At 43.2% G+C, this 15,586-nt stretch overlaps 1 protein-coding gene across 1 annotated transcript; it reads right to left on the reverse strand.

Annotated features, from left to right (window-relative positions):
• Window positions 1-8,921: 8,921 nt before the first annotated feature.
• Window positions 8,922-15,445, reverse strand: LOC115585002 (MRG/MORF4L binding protein). The gene is made up of 5 exons (XM_030423002.1): window positions 15,180-15,445; window positions 13,174-13,295; window positions 12,961-13,042; window positions 12,283-12,357; window positions 8,922-11,536 (listed from the first exon to the last, which is right to left on the reverse strand). Exons 1-5 carry the CDS (start codon window positions 15,319-15,321, stop codon window positions 11,319-11,321), a joined length of 639 nt encoding a protein of 212 aa, XP_030278862.1. The 5' UTR covers window positions 15,322-15,445; the 3' UTR covers window positions 8,922-11,318.
• Between the last annotated feature and the right edge of the window lie 141 nt (window positions 15,446-15,586).

Here is a 15,586-nt window from a genome sequence, read left to right on the forward strand (position 1 = left end):
ACTGAGAGGAAATATAAACAAGTCTGGTTACAGTGCCTAAATGCATTTATTTGATCTAATTCATAAAGTATTTAACATGTGTACACTGAGAGCCACATCATTAGAACCAGTGACAGGTGAAATAAATAACATGGATCATTTGTTCCAATGCCATGTTCGGCTGTGAAACCATGAGTCCTAGCATTCATGTGGATGTCTCTTTGACAAACACCAGTCACCCAAACACAGCTGCAGACCGAGTACACCCCCTCATGGCAGCAGCACTCCTTGATGGCAGTGCCCCCCCAGCAGGACAACGCGCCTGCAACGCTGCAAAAACTGCTCAGGAACGACCCGAGGAACGTGGGAAAGAGCTCAAGGTGTCAACCTGGCCTCCAGATTCCCCAGATCTCAATCCAACTGAGCTTCCACTGGATGCAGTCAGAGCCAAGAACGATCCACGGGGGCCCCAACGTGGATGGGAGTTGGTTCTGGCGCATCCAATAGATGCTCAACTGGATTGGGATCTGGAGAATGAGGAGGCCAGTTTGACACCTTGGGTTCTTTGCCATGAGGGGGTGTAGTTGGTCTGAACGGTGTTTGGGTGGGTGGTGTTTGTCAAAGAGGATCCACAGAAATGACAGAACTCAAAGTTTCCCAGCAGAACATTTGATTGTAACAAGATGATCAATGCTCACTTCACTGTCAGTTGTTTTAATATTGTGGCTGAACAGTGAGATATACATGTTAAATACTTTTCATATTTAGCAATTGAGTTTTTAACTATATTATTCATACTTTCACTGCACTTTGTCTAACAGCTTTAGTTACTAGTTACTTTGCAGATTTATAAAACAATATTAAATATTCTCTGATCAAACATGACGTATTATTATAGATTAAGTTATCCAGCATTAAAAGCAGAAAGTTGAGAGCCAGTGTGCTGCATATGGAGGACAATTATTCATCAATTGATTAATTGGGTGATGTCGGTATACTTATAAAGCAATTCTGTAGAAAGACAGCTGATTTTTGAGTCTCAATCTCAGGTCGTCAAATAACGCACTTTGTGGCCTATTAACAGGACTCATAGAGAGTCGAGTTGTTAAAAGTGAGAAGACTTGTATTTTCATACACATTTTATTTCAAGATATATATATTTTTTATATCCAGTAGCTGTAAAAACATTCCTTGAATCCTGTGGGTTTTGAGGCGGGGCCTCAGTCTGCTCTGGTTGGTCGGTTCACACAAGCCTGATAACCGGTTTGCCTAGCAGACTACTAACAACTGGATTGCTGTTACTGAACTTTTGTGCCTAGAACTCTATGGTGGTGAACTGGCTGTCGTAGCTTACTGCGCTCAACATCGTTTAGCTAACACTGTTAGCCTGAAAAGCTTTATACCACGATGTTTCTCCAGCAAAACAACAACTTCAAAGGCTTCATAAAGCTTATCAAGCACTCTCTGAATGCACATTTTGCGCTCGAGTGGAGATGAACCTGAACTGAAAACAACCTTCAGTACACTCATAAGGAGCAGACGAGCTAACAACTACTCAAGCTGTTTGTAGCTATCAGTTTGCTGCAATTCCACCATGAACATAACCACAACAACTGCTTCCAAACGAAAAACGTCACCACACACAATCAGATCGTTATTAGTGGTCTGCTGGGCAGTGAGGCCGAGGGCCCTGTAACAGCTTTATAATGATCTCTGCATGGTGTTATCAAGCAGGATGCTGTTGCACACAGTTGCAAGATATTGAATTCCTGCAATTTTTTTATTTTGTTTTATCACAGAGTTCAACATTATCTTCAAGCAAAGGCATCGCGCCCATACACACTGAACTCGCGAGTGAGATCGGCATGGACAGATGAGGGCAGAGACCGGAGCCGCTTTAGTGGCGTCAGGCGAGCTTTTACCGTGGCCCTGAGCATGTCCCTACCAGGCCGAGCCCAACTAAACACGTACACGTTGGCAACGTCATTCTACCATACCATAGTGGGGGAAAAACAGGGGCCGGTAATTGTGGCGGGATGGCACAAGGCTCGTAGGAGACGCTACTACCAAATCCAGCAGAGCGGAGCAAAGGCCTGACTACTTGCCATGCATAGCAAACACATGCGTATCAGCTCCGACTGGACAACTCGCGGCATTTGGCCATTGAAATATGCTGAAGGTTCTCGGTCCAAGGTAACCTGGTAAACTTGACAATGATAACACCAGGTGGACATAGCAGACCACTAACAAACTGGATTACTGGTACTGACTTTTGTCCCGAGACAGCTCTATACAACGAGGCCTCCAAAACAACACTTCTCCGCTCAGTTCTGAGGGGGTGGTAGCACGTAACTCACTGCACTTCTACCACGAATAAGAATGCCAATGGTAACACCAAGCGCGGCTCAACATAGTTTATACACTCAAAGGACGCAGACAACCACAACTGCGCAAGCAAAACCTTACACGGGCTAACAGAATTTAACATGTTTCCGGTCATTCTGCTGGTGTTTGGAGCTCATTTTGCTGCATCTCTACCATGAATGAGACCACAAGAACCGCTTCTAAACCAAAAACTTCACTACCGCACAGTTGCACGTCAGAAACTGAATACGATCCTTATTAGTGGCCTGCTGGCGAGATAGGCCGAGGCTTATGTTAATGTTGAATCTACATAAATGAAGCTGTCCATTTAAATGTATAAGTCCCAGCTCAAAACCCACAGAGTTCAAAGGAACGGGAAGCCATTTTAAACAGGTTTTTGTTTTACTGAGAGGAAATATTAACAAGCCTGGTTACAGTGCCTAAATGCATTTATTTGATCTAATTCAATTCTGGTTGTCGTAGCTTACTGCACACAACATCGTTTAGCTAACACTGTTAGCCTGAAAGGCTTTATACACAATGTTTCCTCCAGCAAAACAACAACTTCAAAGGCTTCATAAAGCTTATCAAGCACTCTCTGAATGCACATTTGTGCGCTCAAGTGGAGATGAACCTGAACTGAAAACAACCTTCAGTACACTCATAAGGAGGCAGACGAGCTAACAACCGCTCAAGCTGTTGTAGCTATCAGTTTGCTGCAGTGCCACCATGAACATAACCACAACAACTGCTTCCAAACGAAAAACGTCACCACAGCACAATCGGATCGTTAAATGAAGCTGTCCATTTAAAATGTATAAGTCCCAGCTCAAAACCCACAGGGTTCAAAGGAAGAGGAAGTCATTTAAACAGGTTTTGTTTCACTGAGAGGAAATATTAACAAGTCTGGTTACAGTGCCTATATGCATTTATTTGATCTAATTCAATTCTGGTTGTCGTAGCTTACCTGCGCTCAACATCGCAGTAAGCTATGATCTAATTCATAAAGTATTTAACATGTGTACACACTGAGAGCGACAACATTAGGACCAGTGACAGGTGAAATAAATAACATGGATCATTTTGTTCCAATGCCATGTTCGGCTGTGAAGCCATGAGTCCTAGCATTCATGTGGATGTCTCTTTGACAAACACCAGTCACCCAAACACAGCTGCAGACCGAGTTACACCCCCTCATGGCAGCAGCACTCCTTGATGGCAGTGCCCCCCCAGCAGGACAACGCGCCTGCAACGCTGCAAAAACTGCTCAGGAAACGACCCGAGGAACGTGGGAAAGAGCTTCAAGGTGTCAACCTGGCTCCAGATCCCCAGATCTCAATCCAGACTGAGCTTCCACTGGATGCAGTCAGAGCCAAGAAACGATCCACGGGGGCCCCGACGTGGATGGAAGTTGGTTCTGGTGCATCCAATAGATGCTCAACTGGATTGGGATCTGCAGAATGAGGAGGCCAGCTTGACACCTTGGGTTCTTTGCCATGAGGGGGTGTCAGTTGGTCTGAACGGTGTTTAGGGTGGTGGTGTTTGTCAAAGAGATCCACAGAAATGACAGAACTTCAAAGTTCCCAGCAGAACATTGATTGTAACAAGATGATCAATGCTCACTTCACTTGTCAGTTGTTTTAATGTTGTGGCTGAACAGTGGAGATATACATGTTAATAAAATATAATATATCATTTATATTATATATAAATGAGATCAAATAAATGGAGGCGTTCTAAACAGACAGACTGTTTATATTTCCTCTCAGTAAACAAAAAACATTTAAAATACTACTAAATTTAAAGAGCCGTGTCCTAACAGAGACACTGTCGTGGCTTCTACCAACACAAACTGTCGGTATTCAACGACCTGTGAATGAGACTCGACATACCTCTAGAATCATTTACTGATTTTAGAGTAGTTAATGAACAAGCAACTGACAAATCTCACACTTTCTGCCTTTAATTTTGGCACCTTCCACTGCACTGACCTGTTGGACCAGGTGTCTCTCCTCTCCGGGTCTGATCACCATACAGGTCAGAGCTGTTCCACCTGAAAGCTGAAGACAAGTCCCACTGTTCACCTGGAGAGAGGAGGAAGTACTTGTTAATATCACATGATGACTACATGTATATGTGTGTGTGTGTTTGCATAAATATATTCTGATTATAGCAGTAAAAAAGAAAATGTAATCAGATTACAGACACATCTGGCAAAAAGGGGATTTCTTACAGGATTTTAATTTCATAATAAAGAATGATTATAGCAGTCTGTAACCATGTGCATGACATCACTTCAGGAGTCTCACATCACTCTGTACTATAAAATCTGCTATAATCTGACTTAATAAATGTGTTTTTGAAAAGGTAAACCAAAAGTTAACCAAATGTATTAAATCCTGGGAACATGTAGTGCTTTATAGACAAGTAATATGATTTTAAAGTCTATCTTTTGACTCACAGGGAGTCAGTGCAGTGATTTAAATATCAAATTAAACCAGAACTGAGACAAACACACTGAATCCATTCTCTGTAGCTACAGCGAGGCTGCATATTGTGTGTTAAACTACTTTAGCTGACATACTAACATACTGAGACATTATTACACACAACACATGGAGCCTGTTAGCTAACTGTGCTGTACTCAGATATGCAGCTGTAACGATGCTAGTATTAACAAGCTAACATTACATAGCAGGATAATGGCGTCATGCTAACACTCTCCAACAGACACACACGTTAGCTAACATGCAAACCTGTCTGTAAAAACACGACAATTAAATGACTCAGATGTCTTTATAAGCTCGTAATAGTGTCAGTACCCGTTAATAAATGCAGCTGAGCCGCTGCTAACGTGTTTCCAAACCGTGCAGTGCATCTGCAACAACTTTAAAGTCAGCTAGCTAACATAGCATTACCACCCACTTACACTGACCAGCTAACGTTAGCTAAACAGCTTTCATGCTGTTCTAAATAACAAATACATTTAAAAAACTTCATGCCGACTTTACCGAAACTACCGTCTTGTATTTAGATAGTGACCAAAGTTTAGTTAACTGTGGATTATTTATGCAATTAACATGGCAGAGATAAAACCGACCAAAATCACAATGGAGTTTGGTGCATGGAACAAAACACAACGTCCATCACGGATTTAATTGGCTGTAATTACAGGATTATGTTCCAGCTGAATTTACCTCGACAGTTAACAGTTAATGAGACATCTTCAGCTTCTGTTCAGAGTTATTTCAGAAACATTTGAGGTAGAAACAAATCTCACCACATGAGAAGGAGGCTGGCTCCATTTTAACCCGCACATAAGTAGCATGACGGTAGTTAATATGTGGAGCTGCTGATATATGAAGGAACATCACCTGGACTTATTACCTGAGATCAATAAGTATTAACTATCTGTACACCTCCCACACAGACATGAATACACCTGTACTGAGCAGGTAACTGGACACATAAAGCAGATTCGTACAGAACAGTTTACTCACCGTGTTCGTGTCCTCAGAGAAGAGCAGCTCCAAACAGAGTGACGATCAGTCAGCCATTTTTATACACATCTAACTTTTTGGAGGGAAATGCGCAACTTTCACGCGGGAAACGAGCGAGACCGCCCCTTTTGGTGTGCACCACCTGGATTCGTCAGAAAATCTGTGGGCTGGACTTATTTGACGTGGTTTACGTCATTTCAACTAGAGACTTCTCCAGCCATTCAAAGTAGTTTAGCTCAGTCGGCAGAGTGGGAGTTCTGTGTTCCGAGGTCTGCTTTTATGCTGAGTTCGAGTCCCTGCTGGAGAAACTCAACTGCATCATATTTACTGTAACTTCTCTTGTCAAAAGTTAAGATAAAAATTAATAGAACAAACACATAGAAACACTTGTTAACAGGATACACAAAAAGCTACTTTTTTAAAATGTATATTTAATTTCTCTGGTCTTCATTTGTTATTAATCCAAAACTGAAAGTAATCAAGTTACATTACTTTAATATTGTAATCGGGTGCATTCAGGTAATTTGGACACTTCAGCTCAAGTGTTACTGATTTCTGTTCTGTACTTTTACTATAAAATTAATTAAATTAAATGTGAATGATGACTTCATGGGGATGATGTCACAGAAAGGGGCGGGGCACTAGTACACATTATGTATGTAAGAATCTATTTCTTACCTTTTTATTTTATATTGTTTATTTTGTACTTTTATTAATGTTTATTGATTAGGCTGTTGTGACACGCAGATCTCCCCGTTTGCAGGACCAGCAGCTAACTGCTAACTGTTAGATGTAAATAAAGTTGTGACGTCAGGACGGTTGAACTTGAGTTTCTTCACTTTAACATCCACTCACAGTCTGACTGTGTTGATAGCTAATCAATACTTATTGATTCCACCTGCAGGCTCAGTCCGGGTGTAATGTCCTGGTCTCACCACACACAGACTGTCGTTCACCAGCATGTAGATCCAGGGGGTGCTGTTTCCAGAGATAATCATCAATACAATCATCAATCGATCGGTTTGACAGGAACCAGCCGGCTTTAGGTTCTTCAGGAGCTTCTTTACTGTGTTTCACAATCTGAACCCTCTGATGGGCATTTTCACAGTTTTCTGATGTTTTATACACCCTAAACAACAGGGAGATTAAAAGTTCATTTTGAAAATAGTTATACATGTTTTCACATTAAATAAGGGTAAAAAACACCTAATCTTTCCATAACAGTGCTCCATCATCAGTCTGCCTGTGACAAACAGAAACCTAAACACATTTGCTCCTTCTTTCTAAAATTATGTGCTTTAAGATAACTTTTCTAGGGTGATATCATTTGAATCTTTACAGATAATGAACAATATCTCTCATTGCAAAAACATCATTTTATATCATGATTACAGAACAACATGTGGTCAGTTTTAACTGTCCTGGGGACATTTTGAGTTCGACACAACTCTTCCCAAACCGGCTGAACTGATGTTGGATCAAAGTTACACCATCGCTCCTCCTCGTCTCCTTTCTCTTCCTCCATCTTCATCCTCCACCTCTCCTCAGCACCGTCCATCTCTTCATCTCCTCCCCTCGGCCTCCTCCTGCTTCTCCTCCTCAGCTTTGGATTTCTCATCAAGTCTCCTCAACAGAACATGATTATTCACTTCTCTCTCTCGCAGCAGCTGACAGGATGTTCAGGAGTTCATAGCAGCACGAATTATTTCACAATCCGTGTCAATAAAAACCAGATTGAGCACAAAAGTGTGTGTGAGGAGGAACAACAGACGAACAGAGACAGAAGCTGAACCTTCAGACTGTGACCTTCAGCTGACCTTCACCTGACACACACCGATCGATCCTGATCAATACTCTCTCCCTCACATTATCTGCCTCTAACTGTCTCTTTGTGATGGTGTGAACTGCTGAACCACTCACAGGTCGTCTGAAGGCTTCATCCACTGTGACAGTCTGACAGCTGTAGTTTATAACGCAGGTCAGACTGAGAGGAACTGAACACAACACATATTCACAATCCACACAGAAACAGACAGAAACATGAAACAAACTGTATTATTCTTGTGTGATGTTTTTTTCAGGTGCTGATGTCAAACTGGCTCACAGCAGGAGGACAGCGCCCCCCGGTGGTCCACCCGACACACTGCAGGCTGAAGAATGATCTGAAAGTTTCAGTCTGTTCATAAATCTCATGTTCTCACCCAAAAATCTGATTTATTAACAAAACAAAACAGGAAGTCCTCAACATCATCGTCCATAGAAACCTCTCAGTCCTGATTTCACCTGAGTGACTCCCGGACACACCTTCACATCACCTGTGTTTATGTTCAGGTCCTCAACATTAACACACATGCTGCAGCAACACAACTCATGTTTTATTTACTGGTTATGACCTCATTGTGTCGTCACACAAACAAACTGAGCAGAGAGAAAGTCTGAACAGTCACACTTCAGTCAGAGTAAAGATATCATGTTCAGATGTTACTTTGGGAAAAGTGAAGGTCACACATATGAATAGTAATCGAGTAAAAGTATCTTAAAGTATCTGAAGTAAACGGACTCAAGTATCAAAGTAAAAGTAGATCACATATATTTACATGTTTTATTGATACTTTTTCTGTTGGTTGATTAAATATGTGAATTTAAATATTTGCTACATTACCTCTGACGCAGAATGTAATCTGTGAAGTAACTAGTAACTTAAGTTCATTGAAGTAAATGTAGTGAAGTAAAAGTACAAGATTTGCCTTTAAAAAATGGCAGAGAGGAAAAAGTAAAGATATTTCTACATTCTTACAACCGTCAAGGTAACAGAACAGAGAAAGTCCAAAAATATTCACACTAAAACATAAAGTATCAAAAGTAATCCTTGTGTAAAAGAGGAAGTTACATTCCTGTCTATATTACATTATTGTATTTCTATGTGTGAAGAAATGATCAATAGGTGATCATAGAGTCTTTAAAACGTCACTAAACCTGGTGAATAAGAAGCAGCTGACAGAGAGCAGCAACAAAGTAACTGAGTAAATGTACTCAGTTACTTTGTTGCTGCTGGGGAAGAATAAGAGGAGACGTCACTGATCTGAGTTCACCTTTAATGACACAAACAGCTGATCAGCCTCACTGAACATCAATAAATTAACACGTCGATCGAGAGTTAAAGGAACATTTGGCTCAACCAATCAGCTGACTCCATGTCCAGCACTTCCTGTTCGACTCCTCAGACTGAAACTGAAACTGAAACGAGCTTCTAACTGTGTTCACATTCATCGTGGAGACGTTGAGATTTATTGTGTCAGAAGACAAAAACACGCGTCGCAGCTTCACGTTCAGCAGAGGTTCTGTTCTGGTTCTGACCGTCAGCTGCTCGGACTTTAAGATGAACCGAGTCTGAACTCTAGTCTGGATCACAGCGGATCTCCTGCTCCACATTCACCTGAAGATGTACAAACAAATCAAACAAAAAGCACCATTAATGCAATAAAAACAACGTTTGGCTTCCTGCAGTGAGCGCAGAGGAGCCGAGACGGGTCCAACTTCATCTCTGACCGGGCTTCTCTGGAAGCAGGAACACATTTAACGATTTGTTTCAGGTATAAAGGGGAGGTGGCCGGCGTCGTTACCTGATGTGAGCGGCACCTGCACCTGTACGTCCACCATCATGGACAGACAGGTACGGCAACACGACTCGGACAAACCACATACAGAATCTTTAACTCTTCTCTAGAGAACATCTCCAGTGTCGACCCGGCTGACAGCGCGCGGCCACACAACGTGTTCCTGAATTCATTTATAACCCCAAACACACTGCAGGAACACCAGCGAACATCAGGAGCTTCAGTAAACACACCGCGGGTGTCTGAAACCAACCGCTCACTTTCCTTTAAGAAGAATCTACATTTGTGTGATATTGTACAGTATATTACTGTTACCACACTGTGTTGTGTTAAATTATGGTCAGCTGTTTCCAGGAGTTCCAGGACACGTGAGACCTGAGAGACTCGAACTCATCACCAGCAGCTCCAACACACTCAGATATCAAACGTTCGACAACAGAAGTTAAACTGCTGCAGAGAGAAAAAATGGGCTGCACGCATGTTTAGCTTATTGTACTTTGATGTAGGTTGTGTGTATGTTGATGTATATTGTTGTATTTATATTTATTTGTAGTGTGATTTTATAATTCTGTAAGTTTTAAGTCTTAAATGTAAAAACCTCTGTGCAGCACATCAGCTACATATTTCATTTTGGATCTATGATAAACGACATCGTCACTACTGAATACAATTCAAATAATAAAAACATCAAAATAAGATATTTAATATATTTTAGTTTTCAATCTCACTCCTGTAAGTTTAACATCACATCCTCTGTCCTGCTTCCTTCTACTAGAACTTCTTTTCCATCATAATCTTAAACTAAACAAGTTAAACTAACAAATCTTCACTGCGGTTCTGTATGAGGTTTGTCCGCGCTGTGTTGCCGTACCCGGCTGTCCAAGATGGCCAACGCACACGCCACTCGCATCAGGTCGTGATGGCAGGACTTGTTTCAGCGCCGAGAGGCCGATAACACACTCGCTGTTAGAAACACCCGCTGAACGTCCGTCCTCCTGATGACGAGCTTTGTGCTCCTCTGTTGTTTTGACACTTCAGGTTTTTCTGGCAGTTTTTTGGGGAGTTGAAATATTTTCAACCTTTCAGCTTTTTCCAATAATTACACCTGATGAGTCCGTCTGCGATCGGGCCTCCTCTGATGACACACCTCAGAGTTCAACTGCATACGTATATTCTAACAGTAGTATGAATCCTTCAGAGGGAGCTGCCTCCAGTGATGTCACTCGAGTGGGCGTCGGCTGAGCAGACGCCTGCAGCGATCCTCGTCTCCGCTGCAGGCTACAGTAGCTGCTACTACATAACACACAGACCTCGGACTGAACTGTCCGTGGTTGAGTTGCACTGTGGGTAATGTAGGCCCCAGGTTTTTACAAGAAAAGGGAATAAAAATGTTGAGAACTCTGGTTCTGCTGCATCGATCGTTATCCTTTTTTCTTTAACGTGTCCATCATGAGTCTGACGGCGAGCGATGAGATGATAAATTACACTTTATATAAAACACAGGATGGTTTTAAAAGGCTGGGAGGGACACACTGTAACCTGCTAATACAACACAATAATGAAAAGATAAAGAGATTTGGACGTCAGGTGACACTCGGGATCGTGTCGTGTCCTCCGGCTGCGGCAGCAGTGATGTCACTTCCTCCCGCTGGGATCAAATGATGGCGACTGCGTTGAGATGAAGCAGCTCACACGAGTCAGCGTGAAGCGCCTCCTCCACCTCATCAGATAAAACTCACAGGTTTGATTCCTGTGACGGCAGCTTCTTCTCCTCCTCCTACTCCTCTTTCTCTCTCTCTCCTCCACACACACTATGTCTCTCTCTCTCTCTCTCTCTCGCGCTCGCTCTGTCCGTCTCTCAGGTGCGTCTCCTCTTGGCTCCTCCCGGACTCGCCGGGTTGGAAGACGACAGAAGTTTGTCGGCCGTTCGACTCCTCTTCCTCTTCTCCGCCTCCTTCCCTCCTCCTCCTCCTCCCGCTGCTCCTCCCTCACTGCCTCCCTTCTCTTTGTCTCGCTCTCTCTCCTTGTCCCGACTGCTGCTCGTTCGCTCCGACATCTTCACCGAGGAGTTACTGCCTGAAGAGAGAGAGAGAGAGAGAGAGCGACAGGAAACGAGTCACATCTACGTCACCTGATCTCCACCTGGACATGATGATCAATTACCAAACTGTTCTGAGGCTTTAAAGACGACAGGTGTTCATGTGTGACGGCACGGAGCTTCAACACGAACTCAGATGATTAAATACACACTCATTCAGTAAATAAACACTCAGCTCAGGCAGCTCAGGCAGCTCAGATAGCTCAGTTAGCTCAGTTAGCTCAGGTAGCTCAGTTAGCTCGGGTAGCTCAGTTAGCTCAGTTAGCTCAGGTAGCTCAGGTAGCTCAGGTAGCTCAGTTAGCTCAGTTAGCTCAGGTAGCCCAGTTAGCTCAGTTAGCTCAGGTAGCTCAGTTAGCCCAGGTAGCTCAGTTAGCTCAGTTAGCTCAGGTAGCTCAGTTAGCCCAGGTAGCTCAGTTAGCTCAGTTAGCTCAGGTAGCTCAGGTAGCTCAGTTAGCTCAGGTAGCTCAGTTAGCTCAGTTAGCTCAGGTAGCTCAGGTAGCTCAGTTAGCTCAGGTAGCTCAGGTAGCTCAGTTAGCTCAGGTAGCTCAGGTAGCTCAGTTAGCTCAGGTAGCTCAGTTAGCTCAGTTAGCTCTACACTACCAGCACTAGTTTTTCAACAACAATCTTACGCTCTGCATCTTTAAGTTGACAGTGTGACAGAAATGACACGACAGACAGAGAACTGAACCCGTCAGCGGTCAGGACGCTGCGTCTGAGACGATACCTTCTTCATGTGTAGCCGGAGGTTCTCTCTCCATCCTGAACTCCTCCTTGGTGTCCTCCTCTGAGCCCAGCTTCCCTGAGAGAGAAACGTCCAGAGAGATTCGTCTGAGCCTTCAAAGTGTCAACGAGCAGAATTTAAACATCTCAGACGTCTCTTGCCGTTTGAATCGACACTAACTGGGAATCAAATGTGACTCCAACCTTCATCCATCCGTCTCTGTCCTCTGCAGCAGGACCACTTACAGCAGAAATGTACTGAACACAACTTTTTTCTCAAATGTAGGATCAGTACTGATTTCATCAAATGAGCCATTTGATTCTATCCATCGAACAGCTGAGTTCACGGCTGCTCAGGGAGGCTGGATAAGTTATAACAGACTCTATTAATGAGTTCTCATTAACAACAGGTGAACAGCAGGTGATCAGTGTGTGCAGTGATGTAATGTTCACCATGTTTGCTATCTTAGCTCAGCATGTTAGCATGCTAACAGCAGCTACGAGCTTCACATGGTGCTCAGTGAGTGAAGCTGCAGAGAACAGAACATCAGGTTCTAGTGAAGGCGTCACATCCTGTCCTCACATCCCAGCGTGGGAAATGTTCAAATAACTGCAAGGAACTGTGGGTAATCTACGGAGAGAGAGCGCCGCATTATCATTCTGACAGAGATCACACTCTCACCTTCTTTAACCTCCTGGATGATGTCATCAGGCAGAGAGAAGCTCTTCTCTGAGTTCGGAAACGGCAAGATCTCCGACTCGTGCTGCAACACACACACACACACACACACCAAAGATGTTAGAAGCGATGAGTGACGTGTGTGTGTGTGTGTGTGTGTGTGTGTGTGTGTGTGTGTGTGTGTGTGTGTGTGTGTGTGTGTGCGCGTGTCCTCACCAGAGCCTGCATGTCGTACATGGTTCCCAGATGGTCCCAGATGACGGAGGAGGAAACCTGCCGGCCGATGTTCTGACTGAACTTGTCTCTGATACAGATCATGTGGAAGTGACGGTTCACTCCTGCAGAGACACACAGTTACACACTCGCTCTACACACTGTCATCAATAATAATAATACACTTTATTTATACAGCACTCTATAAACAATGATTGAATCGGAATGTAATACAAATGTAATAATAAGGAGACACTTATAGACTTAAAGACCGGTGTCTTATGGTGTGTTCAGGACCGATTATGAAAATTGAGGAGACGGAGAACATTATTTGGGACCGACAGTGACGACATGAAGGTACAGTTTACTCAGCTACTGTTCTTATGTACAATCAGCTACATTTATTACTTTAACCTTCCTCTCCAATACATGTAATTGATTACTTCAGTTACTAGTAACTTTGCAGATTCAGATCATTTTATTTTTTACAAAATGTATATTGTGATGTGTTACTGGCAGGATGTTGCATCAGAGCTAAAGTATCTTTATTGTTTATTTTATAGACAACGTGACAAACAATAACCTGTACAGATCATCAGAAAATGCTGCGTATCAGCCTCGATCATCATCCAGACATTTCAAAATAAAACAGAGTTGCACCTGAAGCTGCTGAAGAACCGTGAGGACAAAACGACTGAGAGGCCGAATACATTTAGTTTGGATTTGTTTGTAATGTGATTATATTTTGTTCTAAACAAATTATATCAGTTTTATCAGTTTTGGATTTGGTTTGTCCTGCTTCATGCACTCGAGCTGCATGGACTCCACAAGTGAGTGTAGAACCTGCTGACTCATGTGACCCAGCATGAGTTCCACAAAGCTTCCCGTTTGGTTTTCTCGGTCTTCAGGTGCCCCCATAAACCCTGAGTGGTGTTGAGGTCCGGTGACTGGAGGACGGTCCAGGACAGTCAGGACTCGTGGGTCTCTCTGGTCTGAGGTGTGTCTGGGCTCATTATCCTGCTGCAGGATGAATCCTTCTCCACACAGATCAAACCAGAGGGTGGAGCAAGTCTCTGAAGGATGGAGTGGTGCTTCTCCTCCGTCAGGGTGGAGTCTGAAAACATCTTCCAGCACCGTGTTTCACTGTGGTGTCATTCTCTCTGCTGTCCGTCTCCTCACACGCTCCCTTCTGTTACTGACACTAATCCATCGCTGGGATTCATCAGTAAAGACTTCTGAGTCCACCTCAAGTGTTTGTCCTGGTTTCCCTCCTGAGAAGTGGTTTAGAAACCGCTGCTCGTCCTCTGAGACGCTACAGGACAGACTGCTGATTGATTCTTTAATAAAGTCTGTATCTGTGATGAAGATGCTTCTCTCTCCGTCAGTGAACTGAGCTGAGTGTTGATCTTCTGGTGTGGCTGTGGACCTGATCTCCAGCCCTGAGTCCTGAGAAACCTTCAGTCTGATCATGAATAACTTCACGTACGTTCTGAATCTGATTATTTCTGATTAATTTCAGGTTTTTTGTGACAATACAGCAGATTTTAAATGTGGTGTCAGACTTTCAGACTGCACTGTGTATTCACAGAATTCAAACTGGCTATTTGAACTTGATGTTGATTGAATGTTTACATTTCCCATGACCCCTGAACGCAGCACGAACCTGCCCCTTGACATCTGCAGTTAAAAGTTTATTTCGGAGAAATGTAACTTTAAATATAATCTCAGTTTATTCCATTAAGATCCGGTTGGATTCTAATGACGGTGAGTCAGATCTGTATCTAATCTGGTTCGTATTCAGATCAAACTATTTTAATTTGGGACAAAACACAAAACTAGCGAAAACAGAACAGAGACGTTGAACTGGTGTTCAGTAATTAGACGGAGCCTTCAGACACTTCCGTGACACAACGGGTTAAACCGGCCGGAGTGTGTTAGCAGTTAGCGGAGTGTGTAGCAGTTAGATGCTCCAGCAGCTAACATGCTAATGAACGTTAGCTGCCTCTTACCGACGGGTTTGTGTCCGATCATCGCGTGAAACAGGCAGACCTCCACCTCGTGGCTCCACACCACCGAGTCCTCTCCGGGAACCAGCGCCGAGTCCGGAGGCTTCTCGTCGGTCTGATTCAGCGTCACATCTGCTTCCCCCATTTTATAATAAACGGCTGAAACAGGCTGGAAGGAGCTAACAGAGCTAGCAGAGCTAACGGAGCTCGAGCGGAGTCTCGAGACTGTTTTGTTCCGCCTTCTTCGCCGGTAACCGGAACTAGGAGCGTACTTCCGGGATTAACGTATTTTTCAGAATAAATGTCATGAATGTGTTTTTGAAAGTTAGAAAATATTTTTTATTTTACTTTGTGCCAAATTCTACATTGAGAAATGAACATTTACAAACAAAAACTCAATTTCTTGTATT

Source organism: Sparus aurata, chromosome 7 (assembly GCF_900880675.1).
Source record: "Sparus aurata chromosome 7, fSpaAur1.1, whole genome shotgun sequence".
Lineage (NCBI taxonomy): Eukaryota > Metazoa > Chordata > Actinopteri > Spariformes > Sparidae > Sparus > Sparus aurata.

Bases quoted from the DNA above. Each gene is read 5' to 3' on its own strand.
- LOC115585002 (XM_030423002.1), bottom strand. From the start codon at position 15,321: ATGGGGGAAGCAGATGTGACGCTGAATCAGACCGACGAGAAGCCTCCG. The intron at 13,296-15,179 runs GTAAGAGGCAGC...GTGTCTCTGCAG, and splicing joins GATCGGACACAAACCCGTCG to GAGTGAACCGTCACTTCCAC. The intron at 13,043-13,173 runs GTGAGGACACGC...TGTGTGTTGCAG, and splicing joins TGTACGACATGCAGGCTCTG to CACGAGTCGGAGATCTTGCC.